Raw genomic sequence first — 27042 nt, forward strand, 5'->3', positions numbered from 1 at the left:
GGATTTACCTTTGCTTTTTCCAACTGTGCCTGGGCCTGCCGCTCGGCTTCTCTGCGCACTGCCTCCCGATCTTCCTCCACAGACACATCTGAATCGGACGGACGGCTGGTGTAGGAGTCTGCCGAACCCTTGGGAGGAAAATTCACATTTTAAAATAGATCCCATCTATGATGCTCGCATTGGAAAGGTCTCACAGACAAGGCAGTTAGCTTCCTAGATTGTGTTATAAGTTCCTGAAAAGAGGAGAAAATGACCCACTTTGTGGCAAACTATCTAGAAAAATCACAATCTGGTTTGGAGACCATTGGCTAGGATAGTTGTACCTCCCAAATTACCATTCCAAGCTTTGCGTTCCAGTTCCCACCTTTCTGGAAGCCAGAACACATTCCTTGATGATTAAATCTGCTCCAAGATGCAGTGCAGGGCTGAAGGGCATAGATGCGTTTCAAGGATAGCTTCAGGAACAATCTGCACGCCAAATCAATATTTACAACTAGAAAGAAGGTAGGTCTAAAAAAGCCATAAAAGAAAGTCTAAGGAGTTATAAACTTGAATTCAAACAATAGCACTACCATGAGATGCTCCCACTTTAATTCTTAAGCATCCTTTTTACCTTTATATTCACCCGACACCTTCTCTGACAAAACCCTACGACAACAGCAGCGAGCTTCACTCAACCTTTAAGCAACACATTTTTCAATCCCCTTCAATAGATATTTATTAAGAGCTGTCTACAGAAAACACCTGTCCCCAATACCTCCTAAGGCAGTAAGTAAATCACAACAGAGGAAAAGGAGCTCAGAAAATTACAGGACTCTCCGTCGCTCCCTCTCTTGCAGTCAGGATCCTATTACTAAACGACAGGAGCCCTGCCAGCACCCACTGTCGCAACGGCACAAGCAACCACAACATCAAGTCTCCCGCAAACGAAAGCCCTTGAGCTTACACAGATGTCTGAGCTCTTCAGCCTTCCTCCCTTGGCTCTTTTCAGCAGCCTGATCCAGGTGGCCTTCATCAGCCGGACAGCGCCTGGCTCACCCGCAGCTGCAGCCCCGGGCGCAGATCCTCAGTACGCGCGGAGCCCTGGAGGAGCCCTGCTCCCTTCCCATCCATTCTCTGGGCAAAGCCCCTCGGGTCCGTCCCTTCCTGTCTCCGGGGCTTTCACTCCCTACCCCGAAGGACTCCAATCCAAGGAGATTCTTATCTTTCCATTCCGGGGGGGTGGGGGTGGAAACAAACACTCCAATGCTTTGTGTTGCTTTAAAAATAAAGAGCACTTCAAGTGCGTTCAGAGATAGGAGACAGGCATCAACTCGTTCTAAACTTAATGCATTTTACTACCCTAAATAATCTCCTCCCTGCTTTTAGATTGTTAAAGAAAATTAGTTGTAAGAGAACCTTTAAAAAAAAAACCCTAGTGCAAAACGTATGCAGTGACATTTGCAAGTGCAAAGTTCAAGCCTTATCTTGAGAGATCTGGTGGGGGCGGGCGCTCCCCGCACTGGGCATGCTCCATAGGCTGCCTTTTTACGCAGCTGCTCACAGCACACTGTGAGTCTGTGTCAAATTGCCATTTTGTATCTGAAGTGTAAACAGCTGGAAAGGGCTTTTCGGTTCAATAGTAACAGGCACATCGTATGTTTGTCATGTTTCTGTTTCAGATGAAACGTTTTCTCAAAGACAAGCATGTGATCTTTTCATTTAATGACCCCTCTCCATTACCCTGCTTCAGAAAGTGAACCCTATGCCATAAAACAATTCAGATATTAAATATCATATAATTACTGGACAGCAGAAATCAAATAATGTTCATCAATCATAATATCAAATAGCCCTCGACTGCTGTGACTTTGCAAACAAGATGCAAGAGAGAGATGTGCCCATTTAATTAGGACATGAAAGTAATCACAGCCCTAAGCAATGAGTTGAAAGGAGCTCAAAATGACTTCAACTGCTTCTCCAACTGAGAAAGTACCATTCAAAATAAAATCACGGATATAAAAGTGTGAATTGTTACAATAATCACGAAGAAATTTTAAAGCTTGGTTGATTTATTAGCTTGAGTTAAGATTCATAGAGCAACTTAGCTCAGACCCTTATAAATAAAGCAATTGAGGCTTGAGAAAGAAAGATCCGTTATTAATTTCCTGGACCAACAGTATTAGATTTTAAATGTTTATGAAGAAATACACACTTCCAGGTTTCTTCAAGTAAACAAGAATTTTCACTGAATTTCAGACTACATGTTTGAGTGTGGTGATGTGGGGATTATTTTGTAGTCTCATGCAAATGACAGAAAAACCTTCTTAAGAAGATGTTCCTTTCCTCTCTACCTCCCTTCTTGCCTTCCATCTCTGGGCTAAGACCAATCTTAATGACATAAATCCTAGAAAATACAGGTAAATAGAGGCTTTAGAATAAAAGTTCTAGATCAAATGCACCTTAATTGTGGCATCATAAATTAATAAACAAATGACTTATATTCTTATAAAGTGAAATGTAAAATGCAAGGGGGGATAGAAAATGCATTGCAAAATTGTTTTCTTCCAGTAAAATTCATAAGGGGGATATGAGTTTCTGTAACAACACACATGCTAGAAAATTTCTAATCTTCCTAGAGGGTTTCCTAGAGCTGAGTAGCACAGTAGAAATATCCTGGAAGTACAATTTGGTGCTTGTATTATGGAATATCCTCTATTCCATAAAGGCTGCAGGCCCCAATCACACTGCCAAAGGTTCAGGTCATACTTCAGTGAAGATACAAAGTTTCTGTCATTAAGAACCCCTTAATAAGAGGAAGTTCAACACACACACACACACACACACATACACACACACACACAATTGTGTGCAACCCTGGTCCCTTCTGAACAAAATATGATTTTGGAAGTCCTTTGCTAATTGAGACCTGTTTCCAGGTTTAAATAAATAAGCAGTTAAAAAAAAGAAAACTCTACATTGACTTCTGGCAGTAATCTTTTGAATATTTTCAACAATATATTAACCTTTAACTATTTTATAATATGAGATGGGATCATGAACTGATGTTTAGTTTAGCTTATAGAAGGAGCCACATTGTTTTCATTCCTTGAATCTGTAAGAGGATATCCTTTCCAAATATGTTTCATCATAGAATTACATGTTCCCCTTGCAGAAAGAGAGACACAAATAACTATTTTCTTAAATCCTGCCACCCAAAGATGGTCACTATTAAACAGCAGCACAGGGTAGCTCCAGAGTTCTTACATTTTTGAAAGTCACCCTTCCAACTGCACATTACAATCAATCTCCCTCTTTCCCGGAGTGTGGATTTATGCAATCAGAAGTGATACATCTAATTAAGCTTTTGTCTTTGCTACCATATAGACTTTCTGGGTCATTCTACCTCAAGCAGTCTTCAATCAGGAACAGCTAGCAGTCATTTCTGTGACTGCAGAACAGGTTCATCACAAGATATACCCTTGATCTCTCAGATTCCTACAATGTGATGAACTGGACTTTTGTAGCATTTGTCCTTATAGGTACATCAGTTCAATGGTGACCCATGTTTCCTTTTCCATATCTGAATATTCATGTTCCTCACTGTATAGTTCCACAATACAATGTGCACTTAATGTCTACTAACATCTCATCCTGGACCATTTGCTTTCATCCTCAAAAGAGGAAAAGGAGCTCAGAAAATTACAGGACTCTCCGTCAGAACACACTCCACATACATGCTCTTTGTTTACAAGGAAATTTACTTAATTGGATTAACTTAAGTTTTTATCTATTCTTTGGTTTCTTTTTCCAATTTATGTTAAATATTTGCACAAAAAAGCAACACCCTTTTTCACAAACAGAATTTTCTATATTGATAAAGTTTGCTTTTTTGATGCTATACTGTTTCCATCATACATAGTTCCAGGATCATTTTTTTCTTTTTGCATATTCTTGTATTTTTTCTTTTACAGAGAAAAGGGTAAGAGTCATAAGCATATTTGGGAGTGGCATCATGGATCACAAATTGGTTATTTATTTCAACAGGACATGTTCCTATGAAGTCTAAAGCAATGCCCTTGGGCCAAATCAATTTCTCTCCATATCCCAAGGTTACCCTGCTTCTGGATGAGCTATGTGTATGTCCCACCCAAAATATTCAAGGATTTACTGATCTCCTCATGTTTAGGACTATGCTAAGCCAAAGGCAAATTTGCCTTCAAATGTTTCCTCCTGACCTGCCATGGGACAGACAGACATCCCACTGGTTAGGCCCACATTTTTAGAAAAAAGCAAAATGGGACAGACTTCTGAGGCCAAGGACAAAGGAAAAAGGTTCTTTATTGTACTATCTGCTCTTATGGGCTGGGGGAGATAATAATTTCATTTCTCAGGCTGTCATCTCTTTTCACAGTTCAGAAGAATTCACTTTTTTTCCTGTGAGGCGATCTGGATGTCTCCAAGAAATGAATTGTTAACTCCTGGTTAGTTGGGTAGTTCAGGAGCAAAGCCATAACCTGTTTACTGATAGTAAGAGTTTCTGACTCCAAAAATTAAAAAATGGTACGGGCTATGACATGAAGCACATTTTCATTATTGTTGTATACTTTAATTTTTAAATGTTACATGATCACTGTTCAAATCCATTCAAATGAAAATCTCAAATGTGATTGGCCTGTCCTTTGGCTTAATGCAAAAATACTAACAGAGCAATTCTATGGAAGTTCATCCCTGTGAGGTACTTTTATGATGATGTAAAAGCTCAAGTATTTACTTCAACTTTCTCATGAACATAAGAAAATTTATAAACTTTGTGCAACTAAGTATGTACTGATGAACAGGTTAAATTTTACCAAAACAACACAAACAAAATCTCAACCAGATGCATATAGTATTTACTGCTTTGGAACCAAATCCAATACTATCTCATAAAGGCTAACATCAGTCTATTTTTGGGATTTTTCTATATTATGTTAATAATTAGAGCAATCAGTTTAATTTTTCATAAATGCTCACACTGTGCTAGGCACTGTGCTGACTCACTAGCATTAAATAATTTATTCTTGAATCATCTCCATTTTCATTGAAGAAAAAACTAAGGCAGAGGAGGTAAGTTACCTGACCAAAGTTACAGAGCTAATATCAGTGGGCGTAGGGGCCAGTCACCTTTGAGCAATCTGAATTCAAGATCCATGCATATGTCAGTTCATAAAAATAAAGGCCACAACAAATTCCTACAGGCAACTGATGTTTCTATTAATCAAATGCATACCTTTTTCTGTCTCCCAGGCAAACATATTGCCATTTCCAATGGTCATAACATGTCATAATGACTTCCAAGTTTTTAGCTCTATCTTTATAAAACTTGGTGCACTCTCTCTCTCTGTCTGTCTCTGTCTCTCTCTCTCACACACACTCCTGCCACAAATACTTCTTCACAGATTCTCAAATTTTATTTTCCCAAAAGGCACCATGAAGGTACCGTGAAACATATAATTTCTCATTCATCAGTGTAATCCTGTCTTCTAGAAAGAAGGATTCGAAGAGTTGGCTGCTACCCTGACATTTTCCTCACTTCGGAGTATCTCAAAATTGGAAAGCATTCCTTTCATTAGTGCTCTACAATGGGAAGCAGGTAAGTAGAAGAGGAAAACAATGGAAGTCAAGAAACTGGCTGTTTAAATTTCTGTCTTCCTTGAAAATGAACATAACTTTGGCAAGCTGGCCATCAGTAGCCGTTCTGGCAGCTAATCTTGCCTGAAGCTGGCTGGAATTCAAGCATCTTCCAAGTAAACTTTCAGTTCAATAGAAAGAGTGGCTAATTTTCAGCACTGAAGCTGAAGTTATTAAAAAGCTCAAAGAGTAGGTCTACAAGCTTAGAGACGTGACTAACTTACACATCTTTATGAGTAATACACTAAAACATTGTTAGCACCAAATTATTCCTCAAAGCAAGGGTACAATGACTATTTATATTTCGTAGAGGGACCCTCTTTGCAAATATTTGCAAAGTTTGACACTGTCAAAAAAAACCATTTTGAAAAAGTTAAAACTAAATGGCCAATGATTTTGAGTTTTAGATTTTAGGCACAAGGTAAATAATTTTCCTTCATAATCACAATACTGTGCATATATGTATGTGTAGGTGTGTGTGTTTGGGGAGGTTTTTAGGCCTTTAGGATATATTTACTGATGGTGATAGATGAGAAGTTTTCATGCTAATGTAATTTCTTACCAAAAACTTCACCTTTCAGGCAGGAAAATGGAAATAAGGAGGCAAGATGAAGAAAAATAGTGGCCTGGAAGAGCTGGCCTTTCTCAAAATAACTGCTGAGGAAAATTAAATGAGGGAAAAGAAGTGGATGGCTCGGACGTAGGGAATTTTTGGTAGAGGAAATCATGGTGGGTGTCGATACGGCCAGGAACTCTGTGAGCACCTCCACCTTTAGTCTCTCTATGGTATCATTGTAGTCAGCATACACACATGCTATTACTTCTCTCTGCTCCAGGAAACCCTTTGACTCTGTTTTCTCTGGCAGCTCCCACTGTGATTCTTTGCTCTGCTTTGCAGAGACAAAGAACCTAAAATTTGCCTGTGCTCACCCCATTTCTCTTCCATGTTTTGCTCAGACCTCCTGTCTCACCAATGCTGCTCATCAAAGTCATCAGTGACACATGGCTGAATCCAGTGTCCAGTACCACTGCTCATTTTTCTTCATCTATCAGTGGCGCTGACCTTGGTCATTCAGCGCCCTCCCCTTTGTTCACTTGCTAAACGTGGCTGCCAAGAAACCACTCCCTCTCAGGCTTCCTCTTATCTGTTGGCTGCTCCTCCTCAGGCTATGTTGTTGGTATCTCTCCCACCTATTCCTACATGCCCGCTCCCCCACTCCAACAGACACACAACAGCCTTCTTTCTGTTCCAGCCTCACTGATGTCCCTTACAGGCACCAGGATGTGCTCTCCCTACATGCCCACACTGCCTATCACCTCCTTCAAGTCTCTGCTCAAATATCTTCTTCTCAATGAAATCTTCTGTGACCATCCCAAGGAAAATATATATCCCACTGCCCCCAGGAATTCTAATCTCACTTACCCTGTTCTACTTTTTAAAAAATAGTGCTCTTACCTTCTAACATATAATTTCCTTGTTATGTTTACTGTTTAGTGTCTATCTCCCTCCAACAGAATATAACATCCATAAGGGCAGAGATTTTTTGTTGTTGTTTAGTTCATTCATTTATCCCAAGTGCCTAGAATAGGGTTTAGCATGTAATACATGCTCTATAAATCTTTGTTAAGTGAATGAACAAAGGGGGAGAGCCTATTTTCTCTTATAGTCCGTGTCTGGAAGCTCCTCCATTATATAGATCCCCCTTAGCACTGTGATATTTCCAAATAGTCTTAAACATTTCCAACCATTCTCTCATGCCTTCCTTAACTATGAAAACACCAACAACAATCTAACTGACCCACAGTGAATGGCCAATAAATATTTGCTATAGTTAGTAAAAGAACAGAACAAAGACTTCAGCCTGAAGATATACTTAGTGTTTTTCACAAACCTCCATAAATACCAGGTTCGTTAATTTAGTGTAAATATCAACTCTGGCTCAGTTGATGAAATAACATCTTCTATAACAAACAAACCACTGGAAAAAAAGTTATACTGAACATTTATATAGCATCCTTCTTTCAAGAAAGGTAAGAGACTTTGTATTTTAAAAATATGATTAAATCTTACTTTCTATGAAGTTTCTTTTCCTACTAATCATATGTCTTCATTCCAGGGACTTAAAGTTCCAACCACAAACTGCTAATGACTCATTGTCTAGCCATAGACAAGTCCTGGAAGTATTTCCCAGGATCATTTTCCCTCTGTAAAATGACTATACTGAAATCAAAGCTATGAGAAAGAATATTCTTGAAAATTTTCTTACAGATGGTTGAAAATACATTGTAAGCATGACACTGTATGACTGTTTACTGACTGTTACTTCTCACGTACTACCCCATCATTCCTATGGGAAAAGACTTTAAATTTCATAGCAGAAAATGTGACTATACATATTAACATCTAGTAAGACAGAGTTTAAAAAAAATCAAGCTAGCACAGGAGGGAGAGAATTCTTAAGCAATTTAGATAATGTATTTAAAAAGAATGCAACTAATTGGACAAATATACAAGCCTTAGAACATCTTAATGGGCTCTCTAGTACTAAATAAAGGTCACATCAAAAGATGACAGATGTCCGACAAGTCTTGCCTTGAGTGGCAGAACAATTCAGCCAAGGAATTGTGGCTCCTGCCTTCCAGGGGTGAATCCTCCCAGGTGGCAATGAACAGTCACTGCACAGACATGAAAGGGTCATCATTAAGTGTCCTCCAGGGAACCACACAGCTGAGAGAAGTGTATGGCTTCAGTCCTTGAAAATTTTACCCTCTAAAATTTTCTTTGCACATATAGAAGTTATACTAATTGATAAGAAATACAGTAAGAGAGCAATAGGTATAAATAGACAAAGGTTACAAATACAGGATTGACAAAAAAAAAAGTAACTAGTGACAAGCATATGGAAAATGTTCAGTCTCTACATAACACCATTTCCTCATTAAATCAGTACTCGTTGCAAAGTACCAATTCACAGTGTTGGGAGGATACATTAAAAGTGAAACTTTCACATCTTATTGATAGCTTTTATATAACCATTTGGGAAAACAATGTTCTTTCAGTTTGTATTTTAGATAAGAATCCAAACTAATATGTTCTAGACTAATGATTTCACTTCTGGGACCCATCTTAAGTAAATTCTTAAATTATGGCCCACACACTTGGATTATTATACAACGTTAATAATAGTTACACAGACTAAAGAGCATGATAGGCAAATGTTTATGATAATATTTGGTAAAAAAAATAAAACTATCTTTCTATAAATACATATTCATATATGTAAAATTATTGGGAGTACACAAAAATAACAGAAGAGATTGAGTGGGAATCACTGCTATGTTCTAATTCAGGAATCTAATTTAAAGTTTGTTTCCTGTAATGCTACCATTTTTGTGAATAGAGGTAAAAAACTCCTTATTGTAATTGAAATGTCTAGCAAAGGGCTAGATTCATATTTTCCTAAATTTGCTAATTTAACCTTGGTAGTTTTTTATATGTGGGTAAGAGAGGCAAGTTCTGGATCTTTTGAAAGACTATGAACATTAAAAAAAAAATTAAATTTTGATGCAGGAATTATCAGGTAAGAAATAAGAAATAAAAGGAAAGTACTTCGTTTACAGAGAAATTGTAAGGTATTACATTTCTCTGAAACGATGTATTAAAATGGTTGTTTTAAATTTCCACCAAAACATTGGGCTTTTTTCATATGACGGCTTAAGTAATTTTTTGATACTAGGTTAGATATTTAAGCAGGCCAAGTGACTCAGTAATTTGGTGGCAAATTATTAATATACTGCTCTAAAATTCTAACCTTCCAGAAAGATATGACTTTGATTCAGAGAGATTTAATATTAAAAATAGGCTACACGATTGGGGATTTGGATGGAAAAGCGCCAGTGGTGTGGAGCATTTAGTAATAAAGTACCACAAAGTACCCTACTGACCTAAAATAGTTAATACATCTCTTAAGCAGCTAACCTACCTTCAGATGATTTAAGAAATAGACACTATCTGGTTCATACCAACCTCTGTTTAGAAATATGGTGCAAATTTTAGGTTGTTTGGCTGGACATGTGCTATTGCTTAAATTATTATGTTATTAATGTTAGAAAATCCACACTATACTAAGAATGTTTAGCAAAACCACTGGACATATACAGTTAATAAAAAGTAATTCCTATATTTCCAAAGAAGAAAGCATTTTTTATTAAAAATATTCAATATATGGTGTTGGACTGAATGCTTCTATCTTCCCCAAATTCGTATGTTGAAATCTGATTCCCAATGTGATGGTATTAGGAGGTGGGGCCTTTGGGAGGTGATTAGCTCATGAATGAAATTAGTGTCCTTGTGAAAAAGACCTCAGAGAGCATCCTGGCTCCTTCCACCAGGTGAGGACCACTGGGAAAATGGCCGTCTACGAACCAGGAAGCAGGCTCTCCCCACACAGCAGATCTGCCAGCACCTCACACTTCCCAGCCTCCAGGGCTGTGAGAAATACATCTCTGTTGTTTGTAAGCCACTCAGTCTAAGGCATCTTGTAAGAGCACCCCAAATGGACAAAGACATGTGGAAATACATGCTCTATTCTAAGTTTAAGAGTAAAGTGAACTTTAATGATGGTAAGGCTTCCATCAGGCAGGGCAAAAGTGGCTTGACAGTTTGGTAGGATTAGGAAAGGCATGCATGCTGCTTGGCCCTGGCACTGTGGGCAGTGACTGCTGTTGAGATAGGGAGGCAGCAGGGAATAAGCCCTGCCTAGTTAGTAGAGTGTGGGTCCCTGTAAAAGGACTAAGTCTTACTAAGGCTTCAGGAATGCAGAGGAAAAACAGGGTGCTTGAGGTTGAAACAATGTAACATGTATAGAGAGAAGCTCCCCTCCCACCTCAGTGATATGCAACAGGTTGCTGGCCACAGTTACCTAGGCACATTACTTTAAAATAGGGTAACTTTTAATGAGATTTGTTAAAACATAACTAGCATGCTGGCTGAACCTGCAAAAAATAGCTCCCACTGCAACAGGCATAAAACCCTAGATGCCGAGACCACAGGTGGCAGCCTTGCCCCCGATTTCCCACCCTCCTGCTCCTCCCCTTGCACCTGTGGGGAGGTCCATACTTTCTCTCATCCTGAATAAAACTTACTCTGTGAATCTCCTACCTTGTTCAGTCACAAAGTTCATTTTTCGACTCTGCGAACAAGAACCCCAGTATCACTGTCTCACAGCCTCCTAGAGCTTGCCTATGACACATGCCAGAAACTTCTACTGGTAAAACTGACAACTCAGGCACTTCCATTCCAACCATATACCTACTAGGTCCTCCACTTCATTTAAATGACAATTATTTAATATTGTGAGCAGCTAAATATTATCATCATCATCACTCCTTCACCGACATACACAAACATTTGAAGGTGATGTCCATGATGACGACTGTTTGTTTTTCCCACCTCTGTATTCCAGTGCCAGTGCACATCTAGGAAGAAGATGTGATCAGGGTTTACAGGCTAGTGAGGGAGACAGCCATTACAGAGGGAATAACACAAACATCACTTTATGATGGTTTTGGTAATTACTGCACAGGAAAAGCACAGGGAGACTAAGTAGAGACTTCTGCAAGTGAAGTGGATATTTAGGCTGGGTTTGAAGTTGACTAGCAATAGTTCGAGAAAGAGGTAAGTGGATGGATGCTCCAAGACAGAAGCAGCCACTCAAAGATGAGAATGCTCTCAGTGTGCTTCAAGAGCTAGAGCTCAAGGAACGGGAGCAAGGTTGTTGAAAGAACTCAGCAGGACATGCCTTCCGTCACTATGTCCTTCAGGTATAAACTGATGCATTATCTTACAAAGGGAATTAAATTACTGTAATGCCATCAATTCTGTACCTTCTTCTGGATGAATACATGGAGTCAGCTTGAATAAGCCTCTATCATTATCATGTTTACACCTAACCCTTCTTTCAGGAAGTACCAGACACTGAAGATAGAAGAAACCATAAGACACATACCATGTCCTCAAGTACTGCACAGTACCTGGATAAATTGCTGATAGATATTTTAAAATTTCAAAACAAAACAGCCATATATTTTACTACATAAAAATTGAAAACTTATAAATAAAACCAATACCAGCAATAACACTGAAAAGAAAAATTACCAATGACAAATAGTTGATTTCCTTCACATATTAGATGTTGGAAATCAGTAAGAAAAAGATGGGCAATCTTGTAGAAAAATAAGCAAAAAAAAAAAGATAGCCACAGAAAAAGAAATGGTTTTAATCATATAGAAAAATGCTCAAGTTAAGTTACAATGTTAAAAAGGGCAAAACCAATTAAAATACGAATTTCTGCATTGGGAAAGATTAAAAGCAAAGCAAAGCAGTTGTGAGTGTGTTCCTCTCATGCATTGTCCCTTAAGGATAAAGGCTGGTAGTATTTATCAAAATTGGAAATTCATTTACCCCTTGACCAATAATTCAAATTCTGATTGTAGAACTTTTATTTCAGAGATATGTACAAATATAGATATAAGAATGTACATATAAGAATGTTCATTATGGCATTATTTGTGTTAATAAATGACCTTAACATAACTGTCCATCAGTAGGGGACTGGTTTAACAAGTTATGTTGCAGCCATTCAATGGCATTATTCAGACATTAACAAGGTAGATATACAGCTATATATGTTAACATGGAGCAATTTCAGAATGTATTTTACAGGTTTAAAAAAGGAAGATATATAACAGTGAGTACTGTTCTGCTATCATTTGTATAAATATTTTTAAAAGAATGTATACATAGTTCAGTATATAGACCCTATCTAGAACATTTAAATGGCCACACAGTGAAATAATCTGGAGAGAGTATTATGGCTGGGCCATATCCCAGACAAGGTCAGCCGAAACTCCTGTGGGGTGGGACCAAGCATCAATGCTGTTTGAAGCTCTGCGTGTGGTTCTCCTGTTCACTCAAGGTTGGAACTTCTACACCAGGCCACCCAAGAGACTGCACACAGCGGTTCCTTCTGGAGTGGAAACCTGAGGAATCTGGGCCAGGGATGGACGGACTTTTCACCATGGCTTTTTGTTTTTTAAAACCATATACATAATACCTTAAAAATGAGACATTTAAAAACAAACCCCTAAGTCATTTTCTATGAAGGATTTGCAATACCTTTCTTTACTCTCAATTTTTGTGGTAAACTTTTCATATATACAGTTATTACTTTGAATTGTTTTTTAATTAAAGAAGAGGCACTTGTTTTCATGATAAAAACTATTGAAGTTACTTTCCAAACATGACCACTGATATTGGAAATAGGACCCAGAGGCAGGAGGCTGAAACTGTTGACTCTGGGGGTCCCAAGGCTGACTCACTGAAGGACCGCAGGACTCCTCGGGACCCTAGTGTGTCTTTGCCCTGTTCACTCTGCTTCTGGACACATTTTTGTCCTTTCTCCCAAAATGTCCTTGTAACTGTCCAAAGTCAAAGGTCACAGATTTGACATAAATAATGGTAACATTTAAAATGGCAGCCCTCCAGCTACTCACTCTTCTCCTTTCTCTGCTTTATGCTTTTACATCTTCTCACCTTCTGGCACACCACAAAGATACTGACGCATTTACTTATTTTCCCACTAAGATGTGAGCTCCTTGGTGTCACTTTCGTCCAGTGTTGAATCTTCAGTATGTGGCACTGGCCTTGGTACAGAGCAGGCATTCAATAAGTGTTTGCTACCTGAAAAGAAACTGCTCTCCTGTTCACCACTATGAAACCATCATTATCCACCTCTTTCCACTACGCCACCACAGCCCTAACCAAGTCACCAGCCTGAGTGCAGACTTATGCTGTGGCTTTCACTTGTGAGTGGCCTTTCTGCTTCCATCCTGACCTTGCACCCTTCTGCACCCAGTGGCCAGATGATTCCTCTTCAAACATACATTAGGTCACATCAGTCCCCTGTTCAAAAGAGTTCAATGTCTTCCCATCCCACGTCAATCAAATAAAATCCACTCCTTACTTATGTAATTTGGCTTTGCCTGTATCTCCGAACAAATCTTACACTATTTTTTCCTCCATTACTTCCTTCCAACCATAAACAGCACCTTCTGGTAATCCTCTGATTACCTGGCACCTTCCCTGGTGCATAGTAGGTACTCATTAAGTATTTTGGAGTAAGTGAATAAAGTATTTGTCTGTCATATCAAACTTTGGGTGATAGTTTGTATTAAATAGGTAATAACACAACTTTGGTGGCTACCGTGAGGGTTCATTCCATGGATTGTCTAGCAAACACTATAATACCTATATTTCCTACCAATGGGGCAAGCAATCATGAGTAAAACAGCACTGCAGTCTGAGAAAACAGAGGGAAGACACCAAGTAAACTGAACACGGTGTCTTTAGTACAGAGAAAGATAAAACTGCAGTAACAGAGAGACAAACAGTGCTTGCAGTGATGTGCATTTGCAAAGTCTATCAAAGGAGAAAACCCCCTGAAAATGTGGCAAAATCTAGACAATGCTAGAAATCATGATGTCCAGACTGAGACAGAGCATGGTCTTTCTCTCTCTCTCTCTTTTTTTTTAATACCTAAGAGTTTTAGCCTTCTTCAGTAAGTTGAAAAAACACAAGTTAATATCAGAGACCCACTGTACAGCATTTATAATTATACATTTGCTGAAATTATGATTATATGGTAAAAAAAATTGAACATCTCACTCCATAATAGAAGCTCAATCCTTGTCCTTATCTTTTTGGGATTTCCATGAAGAACTAGGTAAAAGAATGCTTCCACATAGGGTCCAGAGAGATGCCTGGAATGGGGGACCCTATCTGCTTATAGCCCACAGGATTTCAGAGCTTGTGGTGAGCCACAGCATGAAGACACACAGTTAGGGAATGATATTTTTCAGGACCCATTTTTGTCTGTGTGAACGCAAGGCTCACTAGTACAATTTTAGCCTTCGACATTCCAGCCTCTGTAGGCAATTAAATCACAGTAAAATGAATCTTCTGTTGGGTAGGGGAGATGGAGATGTGGGTTCCTACCTGTTATTACTGGCAACAGAACCAGGGGACAGTAGCCAGGAGTGCAATTTCCACAGACAGCACTGTGCCTTGAACACGTGGTCTCAGCAGTGAGGACTAACAACTCTGGCGATCTCACTTCTACTTTCAGAAAACCCACTGCTCTCACTCTTCCTCACTCTTCAGGGGTCTCCTGGGCGTCCTTACAAGCAAGGCAGCCCACCATGGAAGGGAGAACAAGACTAACAGTTTTCCTCACATAGGAGGCAATATGCTAATTAATATAAAATTTGGATTGCATGGAGAAAAGTCCACTTATTTTCTAAAAAGTAGGATCCCACAGTTGGGATATTATTTATTTTTGTTCCTATTTGTATTTTCCTCAATGGTCTGAAAAATTGAGAATATTTGGCTGTACTTTTCTCTAAAAACAATCTAAAAAATCAGTTTTCCTAATTAATAGCTTCTCATTTCCTTTAGAAAGTAATTTAAAGCAGAACTATTCTCAAAATAGTTCCTTACTCCCATGAAGAGTGCCCTTTGGTTCTCATAGTTAGACTGGGATACTCAAGGGTTTACCACCAATAAAATCTTTTATTTTGACTAAGGCAACAACAAAATGAAAGAATCACTTGGTGATTCCGTTGATATTTTTTTTTTTAATTTTTTTCAAAGGAATTACGATCACTGTTGTTCTTCAGATAAAAGTCTTAACCTGACTAAGAACATTAAAACTAAAATTGAATTAAAATTAAAAACAGTTTGTTATGAGACTTGAAGACATTATGCTGAGTGAAACAAGCCAACCACCAAAAGACAACTGCTGTATGATTCCCCTGATGTGAATGACCTGGGGTGGTTGCGCCAAAGGGACACAAGGGAGAAAGGTGGTTGCCAGAGCTTGGAGGGAGGAGAAGAGGAATTCATGTTTACTGAATGTACTTAATGCCTCAGAACTGTACACTTAAAAAATGGTTAAACTGGTAAATTTTATTATGTATATTCTACGATAAATTTTTTTTAAACCAACATGGTTTTTCATAGAGAAATCAGAGAAAGCCTCCACATTTGAACAACAAAAATTGACAGAGAGCAAGAAATCCTCTGTGTTGGGCTAGAGAATACACTGTAACAGAACGTCAGCTCAGGAAAACAAGGACCGCTCACTGCTCTCCACCAAGTCTCCTCCTAGAACAGTGCCGACTAGGTGGGCATGGGCTCACTGATTCTAGGCAGTTAGGAGGTAAAGAGAAGAAGAGGAGGTATTTTTCCTCCCAGTTACATTGCAATAAAATGACACATAGCGCTGTATAAATTAAAGGTGTACAGTAAAACTTACATATATTGTGAAATGATTACCATAAGTAGTTTGGTTAACATCTATCATCTCACACAGATAAAAGAAAAAAAAAATTCTTTTCCTTGTGATGAGGACTCTTGATTTACTCTCTTAACAACTTTCAAATCTACCATCCAGCAGCAGTGTTAACTACAGTCATGAGGGTGTACGTTACATCAAGGAGAGGTTATTTTTTACTTTTTTAAGTTAAGTTCACAATTCCAACCAGCTCCTAACTGTGAGCAGGCAGGCTCAGGAAGACATTAACTACCAAGCCACTGTGGAGGCTAATAATCACAGTTCTGAATTATTAATTGATCTCAAGTGTGTGCTTCAAATACATTTGGTGTAAAGCAATCAAATCCAAAGAAAGAAATTCTGTATGTGGTATGTAATTATAAAAATCAGAGGACTTCAGGCTGTGTCAGTGTTTTAGGTAACAAATAATTTCAGCACTAAAATACCCAATTAACACTCATTCAGAATTAAAATGTTGACATATCACCAAGTATGCTGTGGTTAGTAGAGTATAATAATTCAAATGTGCCAACTGACACATTTCAGGATCTGTACACAGGCCTAGGGAGACGTTGACTGTAATTATGGACTGGGTATTCTTTGCTGGTGCCCTGTAATTTCCTCCTTCTGGGTTTCCTGTACCCCCATGCAAACTCAACTAGACCATTTCTGTAAGGATAATACCTTCCAGCTAAGCATAATGTTCCTGGATCCTAATTAAAATAAAGACAGTGACCTTCAAAATAGCCAAAAGAAAGAGTGCAAGGGCCTTGTGTATTTCATAATAATCTTTTTCAGTCAGTTCACAAGTCTGGGTAGAAATTTAAATATAACATCTGGATTAATGAGCAAAGGTTATTGTTTCAGATGCAAGTATGACCTTCAGAAACCTCAAATAAAATAGCTTTCTATAAAGGGGCATCTATAGTGCATTCTCAGACTTTATATCAGGTGTGTGTAGAATGCATTATACTTTTGCTGCTATAAAAAGACCTTCAGGGCTTGAACCACATAGCGACATCAGGGACCAGCCAGCTACAGCTCTTGGGCCAAAGTCAGCCTGCTGTCTATTTTTGTATGTCTCATGAGCTAAGAATGGCACTCACATTTTTAAGTAGTTTAAAAAAAATCAATAGGAGAATAATAGCTCATGGTGTCTGAAAGTCATATGAAATTCAAATTTCAGTGTCCATAAATAAAATTTTATTGGAGCACAGCCACGCTCTGTCATTTACAAATTGCCTATGGCTGCTTTTGTGCTTCAATATCAGAGCTGAGTAGTTGGGTCAGAGAATGTATAGCCTTAAAGCTGAAAATATTTACTGTCTGGTTCTTACAGATAAAGTTTGTCAATTTCTGTATTATATAATATGGCATTATATTATATGCCTGGCTTAAAATTATACAGCTTGCCCAATATTGATATGCAACTAGTCAAATTATTCCTTATTCCAATTAATTTTTTTATAAGAACAATTGAAGAGTTTACTTTGGGAGATCATCTATGTGGCAAAAGAAAGTACATATGGGTGTGTGTGTCTAAAACAACCTAAATATCCAACAGTGAGAAAATGGTTAAATTATAAAAAGTACTTCGAAAGTTATATCCTATAAGCATGGATTTATAGTTTAGTGTCAAAGAATGAGGGGAATTTTAAACAAGTGTGAGCTTTTATTTTTAACTAGGAGACTCCCCCCACCCAACTCGGATTAGCTCCCTGTTAAGCACCACTAATAAAGAAGAAAACTTGTGACTTAATGGTTTGAGCTCAGCCTGGGTTCATTTTTCTTAAAACCTAGAAGTGGCTGAAAAGGAAATTCTGGCTGTGCTCTTAGGAAGGCCTCCCCATCACAACCCTCCACATCTTGCATCCAGGAGGACAGAAACTCACTTTGCTGTGGCCCTAACTATGAGTTACAGAGGGAGACAGGATTTTGAAGACACTTAACAGTGATGGAGGATTCCATAAACTCTAGGAGAGGAAGAGAAAGGGGAATTCTAAAGTAAAAGAATCAAGATACTAGTGCTATGCTCTTAAATCTCCAATTTAAGGACCCCAGTGGTTCAAAGTTGCCAGGCCATTATTTTAGTCCTAAAAATAAAGAAGTGACAAAAACCAAACCACTGCACTCCAAACCCTCTTTCTTTAAGGCAGGCAACCATCACTTGAGACTCTGCAAAGCCACTTTAGACTGAGAAGAAAGACATACCAATGACCTAAGCCTGCTGTTTGGTCATCCTGTCTAACTTTGAAAGGCACAACTTAATGGAACTTGAGTTACACTGATCCTTTATTGAGGGCTTACTATTTGTGTAAACATTTCAGCTACATTTTGTCAATTCGTCTTCCCATTAGGGAGGGAGACACTGGTTCATTACCATCCCCATCTTACAGAAGGGGACCTGAGCCTTAGGCTGATTTGCCCAAAGTCTCTCAAAGCCAACAAGTGGCAAAGCTGGGTTTCAACCTCAGTTCTAGCCTCAAGTGCTCTGTTCTAATCTCTCCTTGAATCTCAATAATGAACTTCTCTGAAATAAAATAATTAAGGACTCTAAGGAGCTGGGACGCTCATTTCATCTAACCATCTGGTCTGTGTATGAATGCCTTTCAGACCAGCTCTGACAAATGACAATGAGCATATGACTCTCTTGGCGATCTTGCTAAAGTGTGGATTCTGGTTCGATAGTTCTGGGTGGGCTCTGAGAGCCTGCATTTCTAACAAGCGCCCAGGTGACATTGGGACTGCTGGTCCAATGTCTTTGAGTAGACAGGAGTAGAAGGAGTAAAAAGGAGTCTAGCAGAAGCACCTGTGTGGCTGTTTAAATTTAATTACAAATTCAGTTCTTCAGTTGACACATTTCAAGTGCTCAGTAGCTATACAAGGCTAGGGTCTACCATACTGGACAGCACAGATTCATAATATTCCATCATCAGAAAAGATTTTATTCAATAGCATTGGCTAGCAAATTCCTAAAGTAAGACAGAATACTTCTAGGAAGGGAAAGTTGGCAACCCATTTCTCAGGGAACTCACTATTTTCTAAACTGAAATGAGACATACATTCTCCCTTTCTTAAAACTTCTACTAATGCCCCAGTTCTACCCTCTAATGAGATACGCCAAGGAAACACATGTTCTTAATGAGGTAGTTCTCTCGTATAGTATGCTTTTATGTATTTCTTATTGATATATGTTTCTTATTAAAAATAAGACCACATCAATGACCACAGGGAAAATGGCAATTCCTAGCTTCCCACAAAAGTAAAAATTCTTATACAGATGCATTAAAAACATCAAAATTTAGGCAAAGAGGGGAAAAAGATAGTAGCATGAGAAGTGAGGCAGAAACCTCCTGCAAAACCACATACAACATGAAAATACAGCAAATACAACAAATCCTGAAAGAGCAACCTGAAGACTTCAGAACAGACTTTTTACCTCTGGGAAAAAGAGAAGACCTCACAGAAAAGGGTAAAGTAGCAAAGCCACGATCTGGCAGGACTCAAGCCCTCTTGCCATGCCAGCTCACAGGAGGGAGGAAGAGAAACGGAATGGGGAGGGAACAGGGGCCCAGGAATGCTAAACACTGACCCCTAGAGATCTGCTCCAGGAGCACAAAACCACATTACATGGTGCTCTGGAGATTAGAAGGGTTGGAAAGCAAAGACAGGGGAAATACTTGGAGAGACTGGGTTTTCAGCCACTTGTGGAGAACAGGTACCCACAACTGACTACTCTGTGATAAAAGATGGCCACTTTCAAAGACTTCCTAAGAGTGCAAGGAGTGCTAAAGGGGCAAGGATTACCCAGAGCTTTCTGCTCAGGAGGAAGGACAGGTGGACAAAATCATCCCAGCACACTCAGCCCAGCAGGTGTGAAACTTTCAGGAGCTTAAGAAGCTCCATACCCCTGGCTGGCAATGCAGTGCTAAGGCCCCCCACCATGATACACACCTGCTGCTCCTTCTTCCCAGCAGGCACTGGTCTGCACACCTGCTGCCCCCTCAAACACGCCATATGAGCTGGAGGGTGGCCCCACCTATGGCAGCTACAAGGGCATAACAGCCGATCCCCCCTGCACTCCTGGACCACTGGCCATGGCAGTGGAGGCAGGCACTGCAGCTGGGAAGCAGGAAAGAGCTCTTTTCTCCCAGTGGGTGTCAGTAGCATGTGCTTGCAACCCCTGCCATCACTCCAGGTGCTGGGAAGCTCCAGAGAGTAGAGCTTCTGGGCACTAGAGGATGCTACCTACACAAAGTAATTATTCCATAGGAGTCATTAGAAATATGAAACAGTAAAAAAAAAAACTCTGTACAAACCAGAATCCCTCAAACACCAGAAGAGGCCTAAGTGAAACTGAAATCACCAATATTCTTGATAAAGACTTCAAAATAAAAATCATAAACATGCTTATGGAGCTACAGAAGAATATTCAAGCTCTCAGGGAGGAGTTCAAGAAAGAGACAGAAATTTTGAAAAATATACTATCTGAAATGAAAAATATAATGGAGGATTTAAAAGCAGATTATATGAGGTAGAGAAGATGGGAAATGAAATAGAAATTAGAGAACAGGAATATAGAGAAGCTGAGGCACCGAGAGAAAAAAGGATCTCTAGGAATGAAAGAATAGTAAGAGAACTGTGTGACCAATCCAAACAGAACGATATTTGAAACATAGGGGAACCACAATAAGACAGAAAAAAAGGGATACAAAGTCTGTTTGAGGAAATAACTGCTGAAAAATTTCCCCATCTGGGGAAGGAAATAGTCTCTCAGATCATGGAAGTGCACAGATCTCCCAACACAAGGGACCCTAGGAAGACACCAACAAGACATACAGTAATTAAAATGGCATAGATAAAGGAAAGGGAGAGAGCATTGAAAGCAGTGAGAGAGATGAAAAAAAGATCAAATACAAAGGAAAGCCCACCAGGCAATCATCAGACTTCTCAGCAGAAACCTCACAGGCCAGAAGGGAGTGGCATGGTATATCATATGCAATGAAATGAAGAACGCTTTACCAGGCAAGATTATCATTTAAATTTGAAGCAGGGATTAAACAATTTCCAGATAAGCAAAAGCTGAGGGAACTCACCTCCCACAAACCGTCTCTACAGTATTTTAAAGGGATTGCTATAGATGGAATTGCTCCTAAGGTAAATAGTTGTCAGCAGAGAAAATGAAACCATAGTAAAGGAAGTGGACCAACTAATTACTACGTAAATGATAAATTAAATCAACTACCCACAAAGTCAGTCAGTGGGTACACAAAGAGTACAGAATATGACACTTAATATATAAAGAGTGGAGGAGGAAGAAGAACAAGAAGGGAAGAAAAAGAACCTTTAGATTATGTTTGAAATAGCATAATATGCAAGTTAAGCTAGACTGTTAGATAGTAAAGAAGATACTCTTGAAACTACTCTTGAAACTTCGGTAACCATGAATCTAAAGCCTGCAATGGCAATAAGTACATACCTATCGATAATCACCCTAAATGTAAATGGACTGAATGCACCAATCAAAAGACATAGAACTAGAGAATGGATAAAAAAATCAAGGGCCAGCTATATGCTACCTACAAAAGACTCACTTCAAACCCAAAGACATACACAGACTAAAAGTGAAGGGATGGAAAAAGATATTTCATGTAAATAATAAGGAGAATTAAGCAGCAGTTATATCATACAAAGTAGATTTGTAAACAAAGAAAGTAATATGGGACAAAAAAGGACATAAGATAATGATCAAGGGGTCAGTCCAACAAGAGGATATAACCATTATAAATATCTATGACTAAAATATAGGAGAACCAAAGTATGAGAAACAAATACTAATAGATTTAAAGGAGTTAACAGAATGCAATGCATTCATTCTAGGAGACTTCAGCACCCCATTCACTCCAAAGAAAAGATCAACCAGACAGAAAATAAGTAATGAGATGCAGGCACTGAACAACACATGAGAAGAAATGGACTGACCAGACATCTATGGAACACTCCACCCGAAAGCAGCAGGATACACATTCTTCTCAAGTGCACATGGAACATTTTACAGAATAGATCACATACTAGGCCACAGAAAGAGCAACAGTAAATCCAGAAGAATTCAAATTATGCCAATGAGCTTCTCAGACCACAAAAGTATGAAACTAGAATTATGCAAAAAAACCCCAAAAAAGTCGACAAACACATGGAGGCTTAACAACATGCTCCTAAATAATCAATGGATCAATAAACAAATAAAAACACAGATCAAGCAATATACGGAGACAAATGGAAACAATTCAACACTTCAAAACCTGTGGGATGCAGTGAAGGCAGTTCTAAGAGGGAAATATACTGGAATATAGGCTTACATCAAGAAAGAAGAACAATCCCAAATGAACAGTCTAAATTCACAACTAATGAAACTAGAAAAGGAAGAACAAATGAGACCCAAAGTCACAGAAGGAACATAATAAAGATCAGAGAATAAATAAATAAAACTGAGAAGTTAAAACAATAGAAAAAAAAATCAATGAAACCAGGACCTGGTTCTTCAAGAAAATAAACAAAATGGATAAACTCTTAGGTAGACTTATCAAGAAAAGAAGAGAGTGTACACACATTAACAGAATCACACATGAGAAAGGAAAAATCACTATGGACACCACAGAAATACAAAGAATTATTAGGGAATTCTATGAAAAATAATATGATGACAAAGTGAATAACCTAGAAGAAATGGAGAACTTTCCAGAAAAATATGATCTTCCAAGAATGACCCAGGAAGAAACAGAAACCTGAGCAGATTAATTACCAGCAATGATATTGAATTGGTACTGAAAAAACTATTTAAGAACAAACTCCTGGACCAGATGGTTTAACCACTGAATTTTAACAAACATTTTGTGAAGACCTAATACCCATCTTCCTTAAAGTTTTCCAAAAAGAAGACGAGGAGTGCATACTTCCAAACTTATTCTATAAGGCCAGCATCACTATAATACTAAAACCAGGCAAGGACACAACAACAAAAAAAACTACAGACCAATATCCCTGAAGAACACAGACACAAAAATATTCAACAAAATATTAGCAAACTGAATTCAAAAATATATTAAAAAGATCATCTATCATGATCAAGTGGGATTTCTTCCAGGGATGCAAGGATGATACAATATTCAAAAATCCATCAACATCATACATCAATCACATCAACAAAAAGAAGGACAAAAATCACATGATCATCTTCATAGATGCTGGAAAAACATTTGACAAAATTCAACATCCATTCATGAGAAAAACTCTCAACAAGATGGGTACAGAGGGTTACACCAGTAAAGATGGCCAACATTGAGAAAACAAGGAACAACAAATTTTGGAGGGGACGCAGAGAAAGGGGAACCTCCTACACTGCTGGTGGGAATGTAAATTAGTTCAACCATTGTGAAAAGCAGTATGGAAGTTCCTCAAAAAACTAAAAATAGAAATACCATTTGACCTGGGAATTCCACTCCTAGGAATTACCCAAAGAATACAATTTCTGAGATTAAAAAAGACATATGCACCCCTATGTTTATTGCAGCACTATTTACAATAGCCTAGAAATGGAAGCAACCTAAGTGTCCATAAGTAGATGAATGGATAAAGAAGATGTGGTACATATACACAATGTAATATTATTCAGCCATAAGAAGAAAACAAATCCTACCATTTGCAACAACATGAATGGAGCTAGAGGGTATTATGCTCAGTGAAATAAACCTGGTGGAGAAAGACAAGTACCAAATGATTTCCCTCATTTATGGAGTATAACAAGAAAGCAAAACTAAAGGAACAAAACAACAGTGGACTCACAGACTCCAAGAAGGGACTAGCAGTTACCAAAGAGAAGGCATTGGGAGGGTGGGTCAGGGGAGGGGAAGGGCATTAGCATACATAATGTAGGGAGGTCAAGGGGAAGGATGTATAGCACAGAGAAGACAAGTAGTGACTCTATAGCATCTCACTATGCTGATGGACCGTGACTGCAATGGGGTGTGGGGGGGACTTGATAATGTGGTTGAATGTTGTAACCATCATGTTGCTCTTGTGAAAGCTTAATAAGATTATATATTATGATACCTTAGTAAGAAAAAAGGGGGTAAAAAACTATCAAAATTTAGACTACTGCTACCTATGGTATATCAACATACAGGACATTTCAGATATTCAATTATAATGACAAGTCTCCAAAAACTAGTGGCACAAACTGAGTATTTGCCTCACAGACAGAAAAACAGAAAGAGGACTTTGGAACTAAAAGAAATGGAAAATAATTTTTTTACAGTGCATGTAATTGTCTTTATGACATTAGTAAAAGTCATCAGTTCTTTCACATAATAAAATGAATTACCAATGTCAGTTTATTTTGAACAGTTAAGGAGATCTGCCCTTAAAAACAAACATACTCAAATATAAGGGCTCAATGATTATTCCAATGTAGTTCTCAGGTTTTTAAGAATGTTTTAATACTTAAGAAATGTTCCAAATTTGATCTCAATAACCAAAATGGCCTAAATTATTGACTTTACAGTGACTTTAAATGTATAGCACACTTCAAATGAACATTGCATCCTTTAAGTTCCTGTTATCACACTTGGGGCACTTTTTTTTAAAGTGAGTCACTCTGTAACTGTTTCAACATGACTGCATGATTTAAATATATTTTCTTCATTGTAGAGCATATGGTTTCTTCAATTATGTAAAAAAATGATGCAAATTATTCATGAAAAACTTGCTCTGTGCATAATCATATGCAACAGGTGTGTACTTTAAACACATGATAGCTAACTAATGGATGTTTGTATTCCTAAAATACTCTTTGGGGTGTATTCCAGGAAATAATTTCTGCATTTATTTATAGTTTTTATTTAAAAAATAACAAAAATGTAGAACTCATTTTCAGGAATGCTTTCTTTAAAATGTTAACATCCCTCAAAACATGTTTTCCTGTTTGACAGCATATGCTTGAGTGCAACTCATAGTTTGAAAATTCTGCATGAGCCACACACAGTGTGGACAATAACAATAGAGAGTAAGGCTTTAACCATTGGATGCATTTCTGCATTATATATTTAGTAGGAGTTTTATATGTGTTATGCTGAAACTTATCATTTTGCGACCACTTAAAATTCCTGGTAACATTCGAATGGAGTCATATCCTACTCTTTAAAAAATTCTTGCTCACCTTGACAGTGACCTCAGAGCAAAGACAAGGGTCAAAAGTGGATCTTAAAAAAATAATAGCCACATAACAGAAGAGGATCTTAAAGCTTAACAAAAATCTTCAACTCTTATCCTAGAATTGCATCTATCATCATAATCTTAATCCAAGAGTTGTAATAAAAAGTCAAATTACACAGGAAACTTTGTAATTTCAACTTCTTTGTTTAAAGTAGAAATCTCAGTTGTTTTTCAGGAAATTTCTTTCTTCCCGGTTATATGACAAGAAGAGAAATCATCTCATTCTATTATGCCCCCCACACACCTAAAAAGGGAATTTGGTTATTAGGGGAACATGACCAGAAAGCCAAAATGCATTCTTAATATAGGATTATTTCTTAGCACTTAAACTGTTAGTAATTAACCTATAAATCTCTAAAATAAAATCAAATTATCATTTCAATTCATCAAGAAATTAAGGAAACAGAAATGTAATTACTGAACTTGAATTTTCCAAAGAAGCATATGGTGTAAAATACCTTTCTTCAATTTCAAAATGTGTCTATAACTCTTAAAGTCCAGCTTCATCTTTTATTTGCATATATGATATATTTAGTTTATTTTGTACTATGTTTGTATTACTGTTCATTTTCAGATGTTTTATGAATTGAGATAAATATGATATCTTAGTTATATACATGCTCTTAACTTACTTTTTTTAATGTTTAAAGAAAACATTCCTTAGGGTGAACTTTTACTAACAATTTACTGTTTACAAACTATTGAACAAAGTTTTATAACATAAATATTCCTGATTCAATTATTTTCAATTTTGTTTAACAGACACTATTTCACTAAGAAGTTCAGAATATTTTTTTTAATAATCTAAGTTGCTAGTTTTCACAAGGACCTTTTGAAATACCTTCTCAAAAGACATTGTAAGATATTGGTAACTATTTCAAACCCAAGTTCAAGTACAAAAATAATCATGAATACAACAAATAATTACAAAATGTCTATTAATAACAAACACTGTTCTGAACTTTTTCAATATTTGTGCTAATCCCTCTGACACAAGCTATTTGTCTTCTATTTTTGTTACTGATGCCAAGCACTTGAAAGTTTAAAAACAAATTTTGAACTGATTGGAAAAACTGATGAAAAAAATGCTAGATATTAATATTAATAAGTTTAAATAGAGTTTCTTACCACTTCAGAATGCTCACTGCCATTTTGGTACATGTTTTACACACACTTTGAATTATATTCCCAGGGTGGCTATAAAAAAGTCCTTTAGGAGGAAGCCAAAGTGCATTATCATAGTGATATTTCCACAGCTGGAATACAGTGCTATTAGTTTCCCATGCTTGTCAATATTTTAAAAATAGGCTCTCAGGCACCAAAACACTAAAAAACTGACTATTTGCAAGCTCTTCAGGAAATGATAGCCTGGCAAACTGAGTGAAAATTCCACAACCAAACAAAACCAGTTTTTGATATAACATTAATGTATTGCTGAAAGCAAAACACCGAAAAAAGTGCTGCGCCAAGGGATATTCATTCAAATTTCTGCCAAGTGGTTTTATTATGTGACCCAGACTTAGACGTGGAAAATGTCCTAGTGTTCAATGGAAGGCTAACAAACATGACAGTAACCCAGGTAGATGGGGAAAAAACGTACTGAGCATGATTTATTTCTCATGTATTTAAATAAGTAGAAATGTTTCTCTAGCAATTTAAAGGGAATTTAAGTATTGGTTTGTATAAAAACAAAGGGCTTAGTAGCTTACTAGATTTTGTATCCCCCACA

At 37.8% G+C, this 27042-nt stretch overlaps 1 protein-coding gene across 11 annotated transcripts in view; it reads right to left on the bottom strand.

The window, feature by feature from the left end:
- The window catches only part of CACNB2 (calcium voltage-gated channel auxiliary subunit beta 2), a 419726-nt gene that overhangs the window by 138955 nt on the left and 253729 nt on the right, over nucleotides 1-27042 (bottom strand). For 9 of the 11 annotated variants that reach the window (XM_036881156.2, XM_036881150.2, XM_036881148.2 and 6 more), the window contains one exon: nucleotides 9-128. In XM_036881156.2, coding sequence (XP_036737051.2) covers nucleotides 9-128 — 120 coding nt within the window. Of the gene's footprint in view, nucleotides 1-8; nucleotides 129-946; nucleotides 1341-27042 lie in introns of those variants that run through there. The other 2 variants (XM_057498249.1, XM_036881152.2) reach the window with 2 other exon arrangements.

Source organism: Manis pentadactyla, chromosome 3, assembly GCF_030020395.1.
Source record: "Manis pentadactyla isolate mManPen7 chromosome 3, mManPen7.hap1, whole genome shotgun sequence".
Classification (NCBI taxonomy): Eukaryota; Metazoa; Chordata; class Mammalia; order Pholidota; family Manidae; genus Manis; species Manis pentadactyla.